At 47.0% G+C, this 18,374-nt stretch overlaps 1 protein-coding gene across 1 annotated transcript in view; it reads left to right on the top strand.

Annotated features, from left to right (window-relative positions):
* LOC126544196 (uncharacterized) overlaps positions 1–18,374 on the top strand; it is an 84,089-nt gene that overhangs the window by 47,672 nt on the left and 18,043 nt on the right. Inside the window, exon 3 of the mRNA XM_050191436.3 lies at positions 1,264–1,422. Coding sequence (XP_050047393.1) covers positions 1,264–1,422 — 159 coding nt within the window. The remainder of the gene's footprint in view (positions 1–1,263; positions 1,423–18,374) is intronic.

Genomic DNA, 18,374 nt, shown 5'->3' with positions numbered 1-18,374 from the left:
ACGAAGCTGTCAGCAGTCGGCGCTCTCTCTCGCCATCGCAGATCGCTTTCTAGATATGGCCCTCGCGACCACGTCAGACGCAACCGCCGCCGGAGTGCGGTTGATCACGGTTCATACTGGTTCGACGCGGGTGGATAAGGCCCTGAAGGGCAATAACGGCTTATAATGGTCTCAATGTCATCAGGGCGCGTGGCACAGCCACCTGCAGTAGTTTGCTTGCGTCATCAGTTCACCTTACGCCGCCGTCGGCAGCAGTCCGCATCGCCGCAGCGCTGTCGTTTGTACTGGCCGGATCAAGTTTCATAACGTTGATAATGACGCCGGTCTGCGTGGAGATGAGCAAGTGGCGCAGTGCTTACATGTGCTTAGACAACTACCAGAGGAGTTTCTGCGTAAATTTTTTCCACACTCGGCTTCTATGTCCCGACTTTTGCACTTCTTGCCTATTGCACTTTTTTGTCTAGTTTGGTACATTCTGGGGTATCAGCCAAAAATTGGCATATACCCAGTTACTCAAGTTTTCAAGCGATAGCGGTTAGCTAGCAGCACACCAAGCTGGAGTTAGTATCAAAAGAATGCTAATCGCAATAATAACCTGTAATTTTCGAAAACAGATATGAGAACTCAAGTGTGTACTTCGCCTAGAAAAAGCGCCTTTGAGGCACTCATGTGGCTCACCAACAATATTTCGAAGTTGCAACAAATGGAGGCACATTTATTCCACTCGGAATAAATTGGTGGCAAGGCACTTGGCGAAAGCGCGGCGCGAAATTCAACCAGGGCAATGTATTGGTATTGGTGTCACCATAAAAGTCACAAAATAAGTTGCTAGGACAAAAAAAGACAAAGTTAAGGTTAAGGTGACTAAAGACTCGCTAAATCTTGCGACTTTCTCACAAAGTTACCAACCGCTCACTGGCATACATTGACACGCCGCGGTGTCGCAGTGACTATAGGTTGCTAGGCTGACTAGGCGTTAGGTTGCTGAGCACGGCGTCGCCAGTTTGACTCCTAGCCGAGGTATTTCGACGAGGGTGATCGAAACGCAAGAAACGCTCCTGTACATTGAAGAAGAGGAAGCTCGCATATGCATATAGATGTTTTCTTCTGCAACCTGTATTTGGAGTTTGTTAAAGAACCCTAGGTGGTCAAAAAATTTATCCACACCCCTCCAACTGATAGTCTCATAGTCTCTCATAGTCTCAGCGTTCCTTTGGTGCGTTAAGCTTCATGTGTCGCTCAACCAAATCGGTGGCATCGCAGGCTACGCCGCGATTCCTGGAGGACGAGACCCTCCAGTGCATCCCGCGAGAGAGGTCGGTGCTGATCAAGAACTGCCTCAAGCTCACCATCAAGCAGCGGAGGGAGGCGCTAGGCCTCGGCGACATAGAACCGGAGTACAAGGCGCCCGGACCGGATCAGGTGAGTCTTTGCCTCTGTCTAGTGTGCGTGTGTGTGACTTTGAAATTTGGAAAGCAAGAGAAAGGTGTAGCGCCATAACTGCCTCTCTCGAGAGGGCACCTCATCAGCGCTGCGCGGGGTAGGGATGAGGGAGATATAGAGAAAGAGAGAGAGAGAGAAAAGGCGAGCGGTAATGCGTGAAGGGAGGGAACGTTGGACCCCAGGCGTGACTTGGTTGCTGGACGTTCTCAGACCATGGCAGCATCTTGCCTCTGGTCTGCACACCACTAAAGAAAGAGCTTGTAGTGTTTTTTTGCGGGATCCACGCTTCACTTGGAATTTGGAAAATTCATTTATGGTAGTGCATTATGAGCGCGTGCGCGTATCGATGTGCTCGCTTAGTCTTACAGCGAAGCTGTTAGCGTCTAGTCGGTCGACATTTGTAGTGTCCGCATCTGTCACCAAACATGTGGGCCGATCCCGGCGGCAGTGCAGGGCCAGGAGCCGTGACTCGTACGCCCGTAAGACACAGGAGGCCTCAAGCAGTCAGCAAAGTGAAGCGAAGCGAACAGTGCATACATTCTTTGGAATCACGCATGCAACATGCAGAACGGCATACGTTTCAATGAAGAACAAGCACGAAAAAATCGTCTGGACCGCATGTTTGATGATGAGGCGCTCCTGGCAACAACGCGAAACACGTAGCGCTCCCCACGTAAGTCCTTCGGCAAATATTAGTGTTGCGCAGGCTGCCTCGGCGACGGCAGCTTGCGACGTGGGGAGTGACGTCACTAGCCTTCCGCATATAAGAGAACCAGCCTAGCAACCGATTTCAATGTTGTTGGAGCACCGCTATATGGGCGGAGGCATGCTGTCGAAATTAGCATTACTCCCATCACTGCCATTACGCTAAATTACCATGACTGCATTAGTCTAAAGCAGTAAAGCAGTGCATGCCCCTCTAAGCAGTTGTAATGGTGGTTTCGAACAGCTTCGCTGGACATCCGCTTTCGCAGGGCCCGGATGACGAGTGAATTTTTCTTTTTACCTCACTTACTTTCTTTCGTCCCTCGTCATTTCGCTTGTAGTGTCATGTTGTCGCTAGGCTAGCCTTTCAAGATACTTGTTAAACCTTCTCCCTCTCTATTTCTCTTTCGCTGTGCAGCATAGAAGCAGTAATGGTCGCCCGTACGCGGTACACGAATGTTAGACATTGGTGATGTACAGTCGGGGGCAATAGTTACTTGACCGTGGGTCCCGCGAGGAAATTCTTCCTTGTACTTCTTGCCGCCCATATATCTATGACGCAAAATGGTTTATCAAAATTAAATATCAAACTCAGAGTACATAAATGACAACCTGGACATTACAGTTAAAAAGGCACGCATCAAAAATGGGAAATTTCAACGACCGCTCAAGGAAAACCTCTTGAATAGCTTGTCGAGTTACATGATTGATGCGCTAGTTCTAGGCGATGCTTTATGTAAGCGCACAATCTAATCTATTTTAAATATTCCACCTGATGCAAAGAACAAAACTGCAAAAAAAGAGGTATTTGATATTAAATCACGGCATCAAGCAATAAAGATTTCGCGTTTTCTTCGTAGTGGGGATTAACGTTCTTTGCGGTTGAGAACATACTTTACAGCGGTGAACGTGGATCCCCGGCTCATGAATAAAGTTAAGTGATGAAATTAGACGCGTGGCAGGTTTCCTTTTGGCTTCCGAACGCAATTTTTTCGCTTTCTTCTCGCGAGAGACTGGGCAAGAATCTGTAAGGTGGGGAGAAGCAGTTTGCCAGAAGACGCAAAGACGATCCATCTGCCCGAATATAACGCTTATTATCCTAACCACTGCGGAAGGCAAAAAAAAAAGAAAGAGAAAGATTGAAAAAAAAAAACACAGAAAGGTAAAGGCGTTTGATTCCAGCGTTCAGGGTCGGCCGAGAAGCAGTGTTTCTCGAGAGAACCTCTTCACACAGGCAGCAGCGGCTCGTCGTAATTGTAATTTATGTTCGATAATGCAAGACGGTGCCAGAATTCTCAGCATGGCGATAATTAGGCGCGGGAAGGAAAAGCATAAATAATTACAACCCCCTCCTCTTTTGTCCACCCCCCCTGGTCATCGTCGAAGGGTTAGGCACTGCTGTCCGTGCCAAGAGGAACGGAGCAGTACACACCGCAGTCAACGCCGTCGTATTCTGGCGGCTGGCGCGTTCGCCAGTGCGGGGTGAAAAGCCAAGGACCACGGCCACGCCGACGCTGCAGAGACTTACGCTAAGCTCGACGGCGAGCGGTCCTTGAGTTGCGTGTCCGTCGTGAGGCGCACGCGAGGTTGTAAGGCGCCGTTTTTGTTCGTGCGCGGACGACGCATTTGCGAACTGTCAAAAGGGCGGAGGCTGTATGTACCGATTCTTTAAAAAGGAAAAAAAAGAAAAACACGAGTGCCCGTGACAGGTCGTGTCTTATCTCATTTCATACCCTGGACGTGTTGTTACGGGAGCACCGCACCCACGCGTATATAGAGGTATTGAATCAGGAAGTTGGTACTGTGGAAACCCGCAAAATCCGAAGGTGAAGTTGGAGCGGGTCGTAAGTGTAATAAACTTTCAGGAAAGTTTGTCGCTAGGGGATGCATAGTATAGAAGGACGGTAGCAGCTCAAATAACGAGCAGTGTGTCTGCCTTTCTTATCCCGTCGTTCACGCCGTTGCCGTAATAAAGCGGCAGATCTGTGGGTCATCTCGATAGTGGCGTTTAGTGCTAATTACTTGGTCTTTCAATTTGTTGCTCACCATGTTCTAAATGTTGCTTGAGGAGTCGCTCCTGCCTTTATGCTTACGTGTGGACTAGACGGTTAATTGGGTTTAGTTTGATTATGTAGGAAATGGAGCACTGTGGCGCGGATGCACGAAGACGGTGAAGAACACACGAGTGGGCGTGGCTGGCTGCTATATGAGCGACGGCTCTCGCCCACGATGATGCGTTGCAGCACCAGGCCGTCAGCTTTCACCGTCGCGGCAGCACAAACTCCTGGTTGAGCTTCAGCGCATATGACCTCTATAACGCGACGCCAGAAAGAAAAGTTACAGACTTGTAGCAAAAAAAAAAAAAAAAAAAATGGAGGACGCTTAATCTTTGCTACTAAGAGTGGAACACGATAGCATTCAAAGATCCCCGAGTGCTTATCCCGCTTCCCGGCAATAACTGCAGCTTATGTAGCCGTAATGTTCAACGGGAAACGCGTGCGGCGATCGTTACGCACGAAGGCGAGCTTTGTGGTTCTTTTTTTTTTTTTTATGCTGTGCAAGGAACCGAGGGGGCCGCGTCGCTCCTACTGAGACAGACCTCAAATGGCAGCTGGAAAACGCTATCGCGTTAAAAGGGTTTTGTATTTGAGTTTCCGCGTAACAGGATTGCGTTTTCTCGTATATTCAAATTACAATCTGACGCTATCACGCCTGAAGGTTGCGTGTAAGCCGTACTTTACGATTTTTCTTCGTATTCTACTTTGAGAAATTCAATCGCTTCAGGAAAACACGAATTAAAAGAAGGAAAAGGTTTATAACCCTCTAGGCCATTTTTTTTTCTTTCTTTTTTAGAAGCCCACGTGTTCAAGTTCACTCACGTTACTTCGTGAAGCGCGCGGGATCAAAGTTCACGAGAGGAAGAACAGTGATAGAAACATGCGTATAGATGGACATAGCGCGACTACGAAGCGAGGGGGCTTGCAGACCTTCCCTTCGTATCTGCCGTCGCGCCAGCAGCATATGAAGAAATCGGGACAGCTCCAGGGCGAAGTCGGCGTTTTCAGTCGGTTAATTGTCACGTTGTCGTAATGGTTAAGAACGAAACATCGCCAAAGGCGCTATACTTAAGAAGTTAAGTAGTTTGCCCATTTTGTATCGGGCGAGCTTGCGCCCAGAAAAACAAGTGACACTCGGAGCAGGACGCAGCGGGGAGCTGCGACCGTCGGAATCCGATCCACGCGTCAGATGCGTCGGCTATTTTATTCATCGCTGATCGTACATTCCGGCGTTATCGCTGGCGCTCGTGCGCGTTCTGGAATGTACGCCAATATTCGCGTCGCGCAAACAATCTAATTACAGACAAGGTCCTATCGATATAGATAAGGCGACAACATTCGGGAATGTTTCCGATACCCGAAGGCGCGTCTTGCGCCGAGCCATAATTAAAACAGTTCTTAGTAGGCGAGAGAGGGGGGGGGAACAGTCCCCAGAACGAAGGATAAACAAGATACGCGTGTTAATACTAAGAACGAGGGACAGCAGTCCGAATTTGAGCATTGAATCACCGTAACTGAGCAGACCGTTAAATCGCTTGCCTGCTTACGGCGCAGTCTAGAATGTGCTGGAGTCGTGTATTTTTTTTTTTTTTCCCGAGGGTACGGTAAGCCCGATATGTGAACAAGTGCCCAATCACTTCTACCAAAGCTGGCAGTCGTGTCGTTTTCATTTAGCCCATGAAAAACAAGGCGCTAGAAGTGGAGTTGCGCTTTTCCTGTGCCGACAAGAAGATGCGCGTGCGGGCATCGAGCCAACGACCTTTCACCCCCATTACGGCCGGCTTGTCCCTTCCAACGTCCGAGCGCGTTCGCCACACTTTCCGTTTTTCTCGTTCGAGTGTGTGCGATATTGCTTTAACAAGGTATTTTCGGAAAGCGCGCGAGTAACGGACAATAAACCGGTGTTTGGCATTGCCGCTCGTAAATAATCTGCGACTTCTCCGCACTTTTCATTTGTGGTTTCTCGTGGAAGGAATCATCTTTCAGCCTTTGTTTCGTCGCTTCTTCGACTAGCTGTTGTCGAGAATAATTAGTAGCGCCGCATTTTGATGAAACCGTTGATTTCAGTGAGCAGTAGCATACTTGGTGAATCTGCTGTCTCTTAGGCGGGGTGCTATCTGTTGCTTGCTACTGTTTACTGAAAATTTAGTAGTTTAATTAATTTCTGCTACCATCATTTAGGCGAGCGGCTTGTTTGCTATTCGGGCGATGATGGCAACATGAACGGGCGCAATGAGAGCCCGCCATGCACTATCGCTCGCTCGCTCGCTCACTCACTCACTCGCTCACTCACTCACTCACTCACTCACTCACTCACTCACTCACTCACTCACTCACTCACTCACTCACTCGCTCGCTCACTCACTCGCTCACTCACTCACTCACTCACTCACTCACTCACTCACTCACTCACTCACTCACTCAAGCACTCAATCACTCACTCACTGTCTTATTCACTCACTTATTCAGTCTCTCACTGTCTTACTCACTCACTTATTCAGTCTCTCACTGTCTCACTCATTCATTGTATCACTCACTTATTCACTCATTCACTTACACCTCATCCACCTTCTCATGTCTGAGAAGAAGGCTGAGGTGTTTATTTAATTTGTTGGAATCCTCGGGATCCTCTATCAGAAAAGGATCTTTTGAGGTTACCCATCTTTTTCCTACATTATATCTTGCGATTGGCGCATGATAGCCTTAGTTGCTTATGCACCATTAAACTCAACATCAACATCAACATCACTCATTCACTTATCGCTCGCTTATGTAGTCACTCTTACTCCATTCCTCACTCAATTATTTATACTCTCTCACCGCCTCACTCATTCACTTATTCGCTCACTCACTTATCCATTGTCTCACTCACTCACTTATCGCTCACTCATTTAGTCACTCTCACTCCCTCATTCTCTCAATTATTCACTCCTCGCTGTCACTCATTCATTGTATCACTAATTCACTTATTCACGCACTCACTTATCCGCTTTACACTCACTCACTTATAGCTCGCTCATGTAGTCACTCTCACTGCATCCCTCACTCACTTATTTGCTCTCTCACCGCCTCACTCATTCACTGTATCGCTCATTCACTTCTTCGCTCACTCGCTTATCACTCACTCATTTAGTCACTCTCACTCTCTCACTCCATCAGTTATTCCCTGACTCGCTCGCTCAGACACACGCGCCACGCGTGCCCCTTCATTTCGTGTTGGCGTCGTGTCCTGTGCGCCGCCTCGTCAATTCACGGTCAGATGTGTCTATTACTCAGATATCAGCTCGCCCGATCGACAACGCCAGAGATGGCACTGCGCACGCAACATGCGGAATTCCGCTAACTTTAATCCGGCTGCATACAGCGGCGTCGTTAAGCCGGAATGAAGATATGCGTCCTTGAAGAGGCGCGCCTCGCGCGAATCCCGTTAATGTATGCGCGCTGCTCGGGCCCGGAGACGAAACCAAGAAAAGCAAGATTCCTTCAGTCCAAAAGCCACGCCGAGTGTAACGTCCTTGACTGACACACCTCTCGGGTCTTTCGCGAGCGGCGGCGGCGACGCTCCGAGCTTAGTCTGGGCTTGGCTTGGCTTTGGAAAGAGCGGTGTGCCACTCAACGTTCCCGCAACGACTTTCGAAGCAGGCGACGAACTTTGAACTCGCCGGCGTTTTTTTTCTCCCACCTGGCTGCCTGCGGAAGGAAGGCGGAAAAAAGACAGAAAGCTTAAGGCTCGCGAGCACCTGACCTTCTCAGCAGGAAAGTGGGCATGTTTCTGGCCGGAGGAACCGCTCAAGAGTAAACAGTTTTAGAGTCAGTATGCTCCTTCATAACACGTGTCAGTTCCCAGCAAATGGTGTGGCGCACGCAATAGTCAAAGTTGGCTCAGTCGAATCTGCGGGGGTGTACGCGCGTGCAGCAAATCGAAGATACGTGAAGAGGAAGGCAATCCTTGCGTTGCCCGTTCCCTGTTCTGCGATTTGTGGTAACCTTAAAGAGTGTCGAGGTCCTTACAGTTAGTGCCTTTCAATATAGCGGGTTCGCAGTGACCTCTATGCAACATATTGCTACGTCGCGACACAGAGAAATAAAATGAGGAAGTATATTTTGAAGGGTCTTTAGTTGAGAGTATAAGGTGACGCAAGAGCTATCGTTCAGCAAAACCAGCTTATGCATAAGCTGGTTATGCATGAGCATATGCATAAGTTCAGCCGTAATAGCATCCGCTGGTGCGAGATGGACTTTGTCTGCCCCCAGGAACTACTCTGGCAGAGACGAACGCTGTCTTTATCTTTCAAAGTGAACCTTTCTTGGCGAACCATGCATTCTGGGCTTTACTGACACAGCCTTGCCGAATAGCTCAACATAGGACGCCCGTACGTAACGCATCAGCTTATGTAGCGATCTGCAGTTGTGCCGATTACCGGCGCTGTTCTCCGCGGAATTTCGCAATGGAACATCAAACAGTGCTTAATTATCTGCAAGGCAGCGCGTACAGGTATTTAAGCGCACAATCCATTTATTAAAGCAAAGATGTCCAATTCCTTCTTTCGCGGGGTTTGGCGCTTCCTTGTCGGTTTCTCGTCACTGAGAGTAGTGGGGAACCCGCCGTGGTTGAAAACGATATGGGGTATTGCGTGCGAAAACCACTTTCTGATAATCAGGCACGTCGTAGCGGGGAATCCGGAATAATTTGGACCACCTGGGGTTCTTTAACGTGCACCTAAATCTAAGTACACGGGTGTTTTCGCATTTCGCCCCATCAAAATGCGGCCGCCGCAGGCGGGATTCGATCCTGCGACGTCACGCTTAGTAGGCCGACACCATGGTCACTAAGCAACCACGGCGGCTGTGGTTGCTTAGTGGCTATGGTCGCGGACTGCTCGATGGTTGGTTCGGTGATTGCTGGTGTTGATGGGTGGTTCCCACGCTCCCATGCCATTCAAAAATACAAAAGAAGAGAGAACATAACCAGACGTGTACTGAGGCCTGAATAGCAAAACTTTCTTCGGCGCTGTCGAGCCTTTAAAATCATTGTAGAGTCCAGCGTTTCTCACTTATCACACATGAACTATCCGTTCGTACTTTAATACAAACACGTTCGCTCAGGCTGCGCGTCCCGCTTGCCGAGATGTCGACATTGCCCTAAGTTGCGGCAGTCACGATCTCAAGCTTGAACCGCTGACAGGGAGCCGGATACCTTGGCCATGCAGCGCCGTCTTTTAAATGCGTAAGCTTTTCTAGGCCTGTCCAAGGAGAATCCTGTCCGTTCGTCACGTAATACGAATGCAGTGGCTCATCATCATCATCATCACCATCATCAGCCTGGTTATGCCCACTGCAGGGCAAAGGCCTCTCCCATACTTCTCCAACTACTCCGGTCATGTACTAATTGTGGCCATGTTGTCCCTGCAAGCTTCTTAATCTCGTCAGCCCACCTAACTTTCTGCCGCCCTCTGCTACGCTTCCGTTCCCTTGGAATCCATTCTGTAACTCTTAATGACCATCGGTTATCTTCTCTCCTCATTACGTGTCCTGCCCATGCCCATTTCTTTTTCTCGATTTCAACTAAGATATCATTAACTCGTGTTTGTTCCCTCACCCAATCTGCTCTTTTCTTATCCCTTAACGTTACACCTATCATTCCTCTTTCCATAGCTCGTTGCGTCGTCCTCAATTTAAGTAGAACCCTTTTCGTAAGCCTCCAGGTTTCTGCCCCGTACGTGAGTACCGGTAAGACACAGCTGTTATAAACTTTTCTCTTGAGGGATAATGGCAACCTGCTGTTCATGATCTGAGAATGCCTGCCAAACGCACCCCAGCCCATTCTTATTCTTCTGATTATTTCAGTCTCATGATCCGGATACTAAGGTATTCTCCATTAATTTTTATCCCCAATTCTTCCCAATTCAGAGACCTGGATTGGGAAGAATTGGGGATAAAAATTAATGGAGAATACCTTAGTAACTTGCGATTCGCTGATGATATTGCCTTGCTTAGTAACTCAGGGGACCAATTGCAATGCATGCTCACTGACCTGGAGAGGCAAAGCAGAAGAGTGGGTCTAAAAATTAATCTGCAGAAAACTAAAGTAATGTTTAACAGTCTCGGAAGAGAACAGCAATTTACAATAGGCAGCGAGGCACTGGAAGTCGTAAGGGAATACATCTACTTAGGGCAGGTAGTGACGGCGGATCCGGATCATGAGACGGAAATAATCAGAAGAATAAGAATGGGCTGGGGTGCGTTTGGCAGGCATTCTCAGATCATGAACAGCAGGTTGCCATTATCCCTCAAGAGAAAAGTGTATAATAGCTGTGTCTTACCAGTACTCACCTACGGGGCAGAAACCTGGAGGCTTACGAAAAGGGTTCTACTCAAATTGAGGACGACGCAACGAGCTATGGAAAGAAGAATGATAGGTGTAACGTTAAGGGATAAGAAAAGAGCAGATTGGGTGAGGGAACAAACGCGAGTTAATGACATCTTAGTTGAAATCAAGAAAAAGAAATGGGCATGGGCAGGACATGTAATGAGGAGGGAAGATAACCGATGGTCATTAAGGGTTACGGACTGGATCCCAAGGGAAGGGAAGCGTAGCAGGGGGCGGCAGAAAGTTAGGTGGGCGGATGAGATTAAGAAGTTTGCAGGGACGGCATGGCCGCAATTAGTACATGACCGGGGTTGTTGGAGAAGTATGGGAGAGGCCTTTGCCCTGCAGTGGGCGTAACCAGGCTGATGATGATGATGATGATGATGATGATCCGGATCCGCAGTCACTACCTGTCTTAAGTAGATGTATTCCCTTACCACTTCCAGTGCCTCACTACCTATTGTAAACTGCTGTTCTCTTCCGAGACTGTTAAACATTACTTTAGTTTTCTGCAGATTAATTTTTAGACCCACCCTTCGGCTTTGCCTCTCCAGGTCAGTGAGCATGCATTGCAGTTGGTCCCCTGAGTTACTAAGCAAGGCAATATCATCAGCGAATCGCAAGTTACTAAGGTATTCTCCCTTAACTCTTATCCCCAATTCTTCCCAATCCAGGTCTCTGAATACCTCCTGTAAACACACTGTGAATAGCATTGGAGAGATCGTATCTCCCTGCCTGACGCCTTTCTTTATTGGGATTTTGTTGCTTTCTTTATGGAGGACTACGGTGGCTGTGGAGCCGCTATAGAAATCTTTCAGTATTTTTACATACGACTCGTCTACACCCTGATTCCGCAATGCCTCCATGACTGCTGAGGTTTCGACTGAATCAAACGCTTTCTCGTAATCAATGAAAGCTACATATAAAGGTTGGTTATATTCCGCACATTTTTCTATCACCTGATTGATAGTGTGAATATGGTCTATTGTTGAGTAGCCTTTACGGAATCCTGCCTGGTTCTTTGGTTGACGGAAGTCTAAGGTGTTCCTGATTCTATTTGCAATTACCTTAGCAAATACTTTTTAGGCAACGGACAGTAAACTGATCGGTCTATAATTTTTCAAGTCTTTGGCGTCCCCTTTCTTATGGATTATGATTATGTTTGCGTTCTTCCAAGATTCGGGTACGCTCGAAGTCATGAGGCATTGCGTATACAGGGTGGCCAGTTTCTCTAGTACAATCTGCCCACCATCCTTCAATAAGTCTGCTGTTAGCTGATCCTCCCGAGCTGCCTTCCCCCTTTGCATAGTTCCCAAGGCTTTCTTTACTTCTTCCGGCGTTACCTGTGGGATTTCGAATTCCTCTAGACTATTCTCTCTTCCATTATCGTCGTGGGTGCCACTGGTACTGTATAAATCTCTATAGAACTCCTCAGCCACTTGAACTATCTCATCCATATTAGTAATGATATTGCCCGGCTTTGTCTCTTAACGCATACATCTGATTCTTGCCAATTCCTCGTTTCTTCTTCACTGCTTTTAGGCTTTCTCCGTTCCTGAGAGCCTGTTCAATTCTATCCATGGCTCATACCCCGCTAAACGATGCCTCATACCACCCTAAGCAATGGCTCATATACCCCCGTAAGCAAGCAAAAAATTTAATGGCCCATACCCACGTAAAGCAGAGGCTGCAAGCGCTCAGCAAAATGAAGCGAACAGTGCATACGTTCATTGAAATCACCCATAAAACACACAGAACAGCATAATAACAATAACGAGCTCAAAACAAGCACACGAACCATCAGTAAAGCATTGCATACCCCCCTCAGCAAATGTAGTGGTAGTTTTGCGATAGCTTCGCTGGACATCCAGGTGATAAGGACCGATATGAGTTTATAAGGGTCGGATCATGTTCGATAAGGTTGATAACAATTGATGAGGATTGATAAGGGTTTATATGGGTTGGATCAAGTATAATAACATTGATAATGACAGGGGGCTGCGTAGAGATGAGCAAATGGCACTATGCTTCCGCCTACTTAGACAACTGCCAGAGGAGTTTCTGCGTGGGAATAATGCGTGCGTGGAGTATTTCCTTTGATGCGCCTTGCGTTACATGCCAGATGTAGGCCCTCCGGGCAGCTCAAGCAAGCAAGTTTTGTTCTCCCAGGCTTCCAACAGATTTTGTCCTCACAGTACATCGAAATCTTTGTTTCAAGCGGTTTTTATAGATATTGTCGCATTTTGCACCTGCGACTATACGCTCGTCTCTTTTAGAGGCTTGCATTATGCTGTGCTTCGGCGAGGTACAACAGGCGGATCATGCATGCAAACAGGTACGTGTGACGACTAAAACTAATCGCGACGTTGCTTTTAACGTCAGCGTGCTGCTTCATGCTGGAAGGGGTCTAGAGACGCGCGTGTGTTTTGTGCGTAGTGGTTCCTACAAAAGTTAATAAAAATAACTTTGGCGCTAGTCTCTACGGAAGCTGCAAGCATGGCGGTTCTGCTAATGTGGTAATCATCAATGAGGCTATAATGATGGACTGTTAGTAGGACGGTTGCATCATGACTTACAATGACTATTGCATTAATGACTATTGCATCATGACTATTCGTCTACATCACAGGCTGTAGAAGGTGTATTGCGTGAAGGAGGGGGGGGGGGGGGGCGGTACACAATAACAAAGAAGGAGCGAAGAAGTTATACAATGTTATGAATATAACAGCGACACGAAATCAAGATAGAAAGTGACAAAAAAATTGGCAGCGTGTTACACTCTTGTAACACGTGAATGCAGAAGCTTGCTGCACACGTGGTATTGCATTAAGTTAGCCTATGGGAGGGGCCAGACTTGTTCCAAGACATAACGAGCTGCAGTGTGAAGTAAACGTATTGCGCTGTAGGCCGATTTCCTCAGGGAGACATGCGAGCACCCAGTGCCCTATGTAAACGTTATTTCGTTCTTTCTTTTTCCTTTCTTTCTTTCACTCTTTCTTTCTTTGTTTTCGTCTTATGTGTTCCACCGTTCGTTCTTAGTTTTTCTTTTTTTGTCCTCATTCATGTTCACCCATTCCACCTTTGCTTGCTTAAGGGGGTATGAGTAATTCCAGGTTATTTATTTACATACCTACTTCGCCCATTGGGCATTACAGCAGGGAGGACAGATAATCAATATAAAATACAAGAGGTTACGTTATACTTTTTCGGGTATGAGCTAGTTTACTGATGATGGTATTTTTTGCATCACACGTCAACTTATTTTGAACCACTCGACTAGATGATATTTTTTTTAACCACTCGACTATACGCCGCTTTTTTTGAGGTATTACCCATTGCAACAAGCCACTAAAGGCTTTCGCCGTAATAAGTAAAATATTTTCAAGGGAACTGAAATTATACATTCGTAAGGTAAAATTCCACCGGTGCAGAACAAGGTTACACACTTAATATTAATATACATATAGTAGTATTCATTGATTCGCCTTAATTTCTACCTTTTCTCTTCGCACGACTTGCTGACATCGATAATTTTCAGCAAACTATTTCATTGCAAATGCAGCTATTTGCAACGATTACGCGTGTGGGCAACTACTAATCGTCTTGCTCTGCTTAGATAACTATTGAGTGCTGCTCGCAAACTTATATATAGACGAAGCGTAATACGTAGCATGGCAAGAACGCTTGAAGCCACAAGCAACAAGATTAGACAAATCCGTGCACTAACCATCATTCACATTGTAGCTGAACGAAGACAGCGCCGGAGTAACTTATGAGAATTTTCGTAGGAAACTTTTACGTTTCGGTGCTGTGCGGAACCGTCGACTTCTTACGCAAACGGCGACTGGCGCTGGGCGCCAGTGGGGAGCCGTCCACGTCAAGCGAAGCCCAGCCCACGGCTGCGGGATCGTTCCGCAACAGCAGGACAGGAAGAATGCGCGTCTCTCGTTCCTCAGTTGCTTCGGCACAGCGGTCGCGAAGCGTCTTGGGGGGGGGGGGGGGGAGCGGGGGAGGTGACCTAAAAGCTACCTGCCCGATGAAAAGTATTCTGTTTACTTTGCCGCCCTTTTACGGTGTGCGCTGCGTGAATATTGAAACGAAGGGTGTATGACTTGAAGAAACCGGTAAAAAAAAAGAAGAAAACGAACAAAACAAAAAGTGCCGTACGTTTTGCTTCACTGACCTCTCCGTATCGAGAGTGAAGACCGTGTGCCTCACTGATCACTTCCGTGCGTTGCGTCATTGAAGTTGTTCACAACGGTCATGAATTCAAATGAGTGCCGTCACTCAGAGGCCGGATGAGGTTTGTGATGTAGTGCGCTCTAGATGAAATCATTGAAGTCCCGAATAAGGGCATTCTATTCTTAATGATGAGCGTCTAAGCACCTAATTACTGTTAGCATGTATATTTATTGGTCTCTGTGTTTACCCTTTCTTTCTCACTGTGAAGAAACCAGTTGTCATTTGATATGCCGTCAGTTTACTTATGCTGAAAAGCATGAACTTTCTGAAAGAGGCAGACGGCTATGGCTCTTGCAGTTGTCTTCTTGATTTTTACATTTTAATGTTTCGTTTGAAGTTCCTCTATATTGGACATAACTAAAGCTCACGTTTCATTTGGCGCAGCTGCTAAACGAATGATTAGTGAGTTTCCGGAGACTGTTTCTTGCACTGCATGTTATGTCATGTAATGGCTCGACTCTGACTGCATGTCAGAGTCGAGCCATTATGAGCAACAATTTACGCAGCTGTATAAAACGGACAGATGGAGGAGCTAATTATGTTTACGCAGCTGCAAGCTCTACAGTGCGAATACATTCCTAAGAAATCGGTCGGACAAAATTTGGACAGAAGAAGATTGGTCGTATAACTGCCAGCAGTACAGAGCGAACCATACCACAAGCCGCGGGTGGAGGTCGTCCTCTGGGCGTACAGGTAGATATGACAGCAGAAAAAGAACGTAACGAACAAAACCAACTGCAATCACTTGAGTTAGCAAAGAATGCTTTTCCATTTTGGAAACCAAATGGTGCAGTGTTATGCCTTTACGAAAGTGTTGTGCTGGCCAAATTTTTACGAGTGGTATAGACAGGCTAGTAGAACGCAAGGAAGCTCTAAAGGACCCACCCGCCACATGAATAACTTTTATTCATGAAGCCACCAGTCTGGAAACATCAGGAAGGCTTTGTCTTATTTGGAGGATAGTTCCCATAGCGTTGAACGCTGCTACGAAAACGAAGCCTGTATGAATGTTGCTGACTGCCTGCATCAAGAGTGCTTTGCGTGTGCTACATCTGAATAAGCCTAATGCCACTCTAATGGTGTTTTTCACTCGTCGATCTAGAGCAGGATTTTCCACTCCGCTGTGATGAATCCGGATTTCGCTGGTCGATCTGGAGCGGGTACCCGCTTTGGACTGGTCGTTTAGGTTCAACTCACTCCGCGCCGGATCGTTTTCACTTGCTCCGCTGCCGAGGCGCGCATCCGCGCGCAAACAGGACGAGAAGCATACGCCACTTCCGCTTGTTGTGGGACAGCGATTTGTAAAGGTACAGAGCGGAAGTCGGTTTGTGTCATGTGTGCGCACAGACTTCGGGTATGATCCACCGCGGAGCATTTTTGTACTCGCTCCAGGATTTCGGCGGCCACTCCAGATCGACCAGTGAAAAACAACACAAGAAAAAGATGGAAGGGTTGCCTTCAGAAGTGACGTTATACTTCTCTTTGTTGTCTGCCTTCGTGAGAAAGTCATCAAAGAAACTGAACGCCTCAACACTTGTAGACTGGATCCGTACCATTCTGCGCCGCCCACTTCCATGCTTGCGTCGCATTCGCATGGCATCCCAGTGAGACACGAAAATCAGTATAACATTAACGAAGTTTCATATAATTGCGCGCTCTTACTTCAGTCTGTAATTTTACGAAAACGCGTGTCCGTCCAGCCCATACAACCTTCTACGAGACCAGGTCGATTCCACCAACCGGAAGTGAATCAGCAGGGCGCGGCTCAGAATCCAATATGACTCCTACGGAAGATAGACTATGGCCTGATGTGTCTTGCGCAGGGGCAGCAAGGTGTAAAAAAAAAACAAAACAAAAAAAAAAAAAAACAGGCAGATAACTTTCGATCTTCCTGTGTGTGCACGTGCTGTGAAGAGCGTTCTCGTTTCCTGGAGCCACGAAACCGGCGGGTTCCCGATTCACCGAGAGCCGAACGGTTTTTTGTTGCTCCATTTTCGTGACAGTCTCAGCACGTGGGCGCGCTCGGCAGGTGATGAGCTCTCGCAAGCATTGGCATCTCTTTCAAGACGGCGGCTGTTTCACCAAACTCACGTTTTCTAGCTTTACCGCCAATATCGCACAGTCGCGACCCGTGGAGAGGCCAAGCGGCCGAAGATACCTGAGGACCTGCATCTCAAATTTTGCCTAGAGCTGCTCTGTTCATTCTTGACGGAGAAAAAAAAAACGAAGCAGGAGAAAAACGTTACGATCATCTGCCGTCAAGGAGTTATGGGCTCAAGCGTATGCACGTGCTTCCGGTTCGCGATATTTGATCTCTTTAATGTATTCGTTCGTTACCCCTGGAAGTGCCTGTTCGTCAATCACGTGGTCAGATGCCACCGCGCAAGGCCAATCTGCGAGCAACAGGAAGAAATGAAGCCTCTGCTGGAAGCAGTAGAGCTCCATTGTTACGGTATTTAGAACTTGGTAATGACGGCTGTGGTTGGCCTTTAGAAGGGAAGGGAAAGTCAATAAAAGGAGATAATCTTAAGAAAAGTCGGCATCATGTGTGTTCAGCTTGGCAATGCGTTATGCCACATGTCTGAGTTAAGTATTACTATCTGCAGCAGTCCTTGTTTGTGACACAAGCCTGCGCTGCGTTCAACAAATCGGATGCGAGACATTTGTGAGAAACCAGTCTGGTATCAGCAAAACGCCCACTGCACGAAATCGTTGAGCACCACGATGGTGCTGAATACTTCATGTATCAGAGAATAACTGCGAGGACGCAAATAGAAATTGTAATATCTGTGGTTTGACGGAAGGACAGGGCCCAAATCGTTGTTCTTGTGTCGTGGGCTATTGGCACAACGAAAATAGATTTTGAATAGGTTATAATGAGCGAAACTACGCACCAATGAGAATCGGCGGGGTCTGCGTGATGCCTTTTCTTTTTAAAATTTTTTTTCGGGAAAATCACTTTTGACACCTGCGTATACGTAGTGCGTGCACTCAAAGATTTTTTACTGCCTGCTTGTCTGACGTTTTTTTGTTTTGTTTATTCTCACTGCTCTAGTTACCTGCGCGTCGACAGTACCTTCCTCCTCTTCTTTTCATTATTTTTTCTGTAGTATTTAGATATACACTTCCCACTGAAGAAGCTGCTGAGACATCTACTCCTCTCCGACACTTGGATTTTTCCTTGCACTTTTGAACAGTAACCAATAATGGTCTCTGGTGAAAACCAATTCCGCTTGTCACAGTGCGGCACAAGTATGCTTTGCATGTTTGTGCCACACACTGCCTTGCATTTGAACAACGCGTTTGCATTGTTCGTATTTCTGATTAGCGATAAGTCTTTGTAATTGCAGCTCTTTGGTCATAGAAGACAATGGTACGAAGTTTTCCAACTGCAAGAAAGGTGCATAGTCAAATGCTCCGACTTTTTTTTTTGTTATGATCGTATATATTACAGTTGATTTCAATGTTTGCTGCGTCTGAGAATTCCAGGGGTGCCAGAATGACGTACTGACCTTTATGATTATCTACACCTGATAATTTTTAAGTTACTTTGCCCT

This window comes from Dermacentor andersoni, chromosome 10, assembly GCF_023375885.2.
Source record: "Dermacentor andersoni chromosome 10, qqDerAnde1_hic_scaffold, whole genome shotgun sequence".
In the NCBI taxonomy this organism is placed as follows: Eukaryota; Metazoa; Arthropoda; class Arachnida; order Ixodida; family Ixodidae; genus Dermacentor; species Dermacentor andersoni.
Note: the sequence above shows the minus strand (reverse complement) of the source record. Positions and strands in the feature narration are given on the sequence as shown.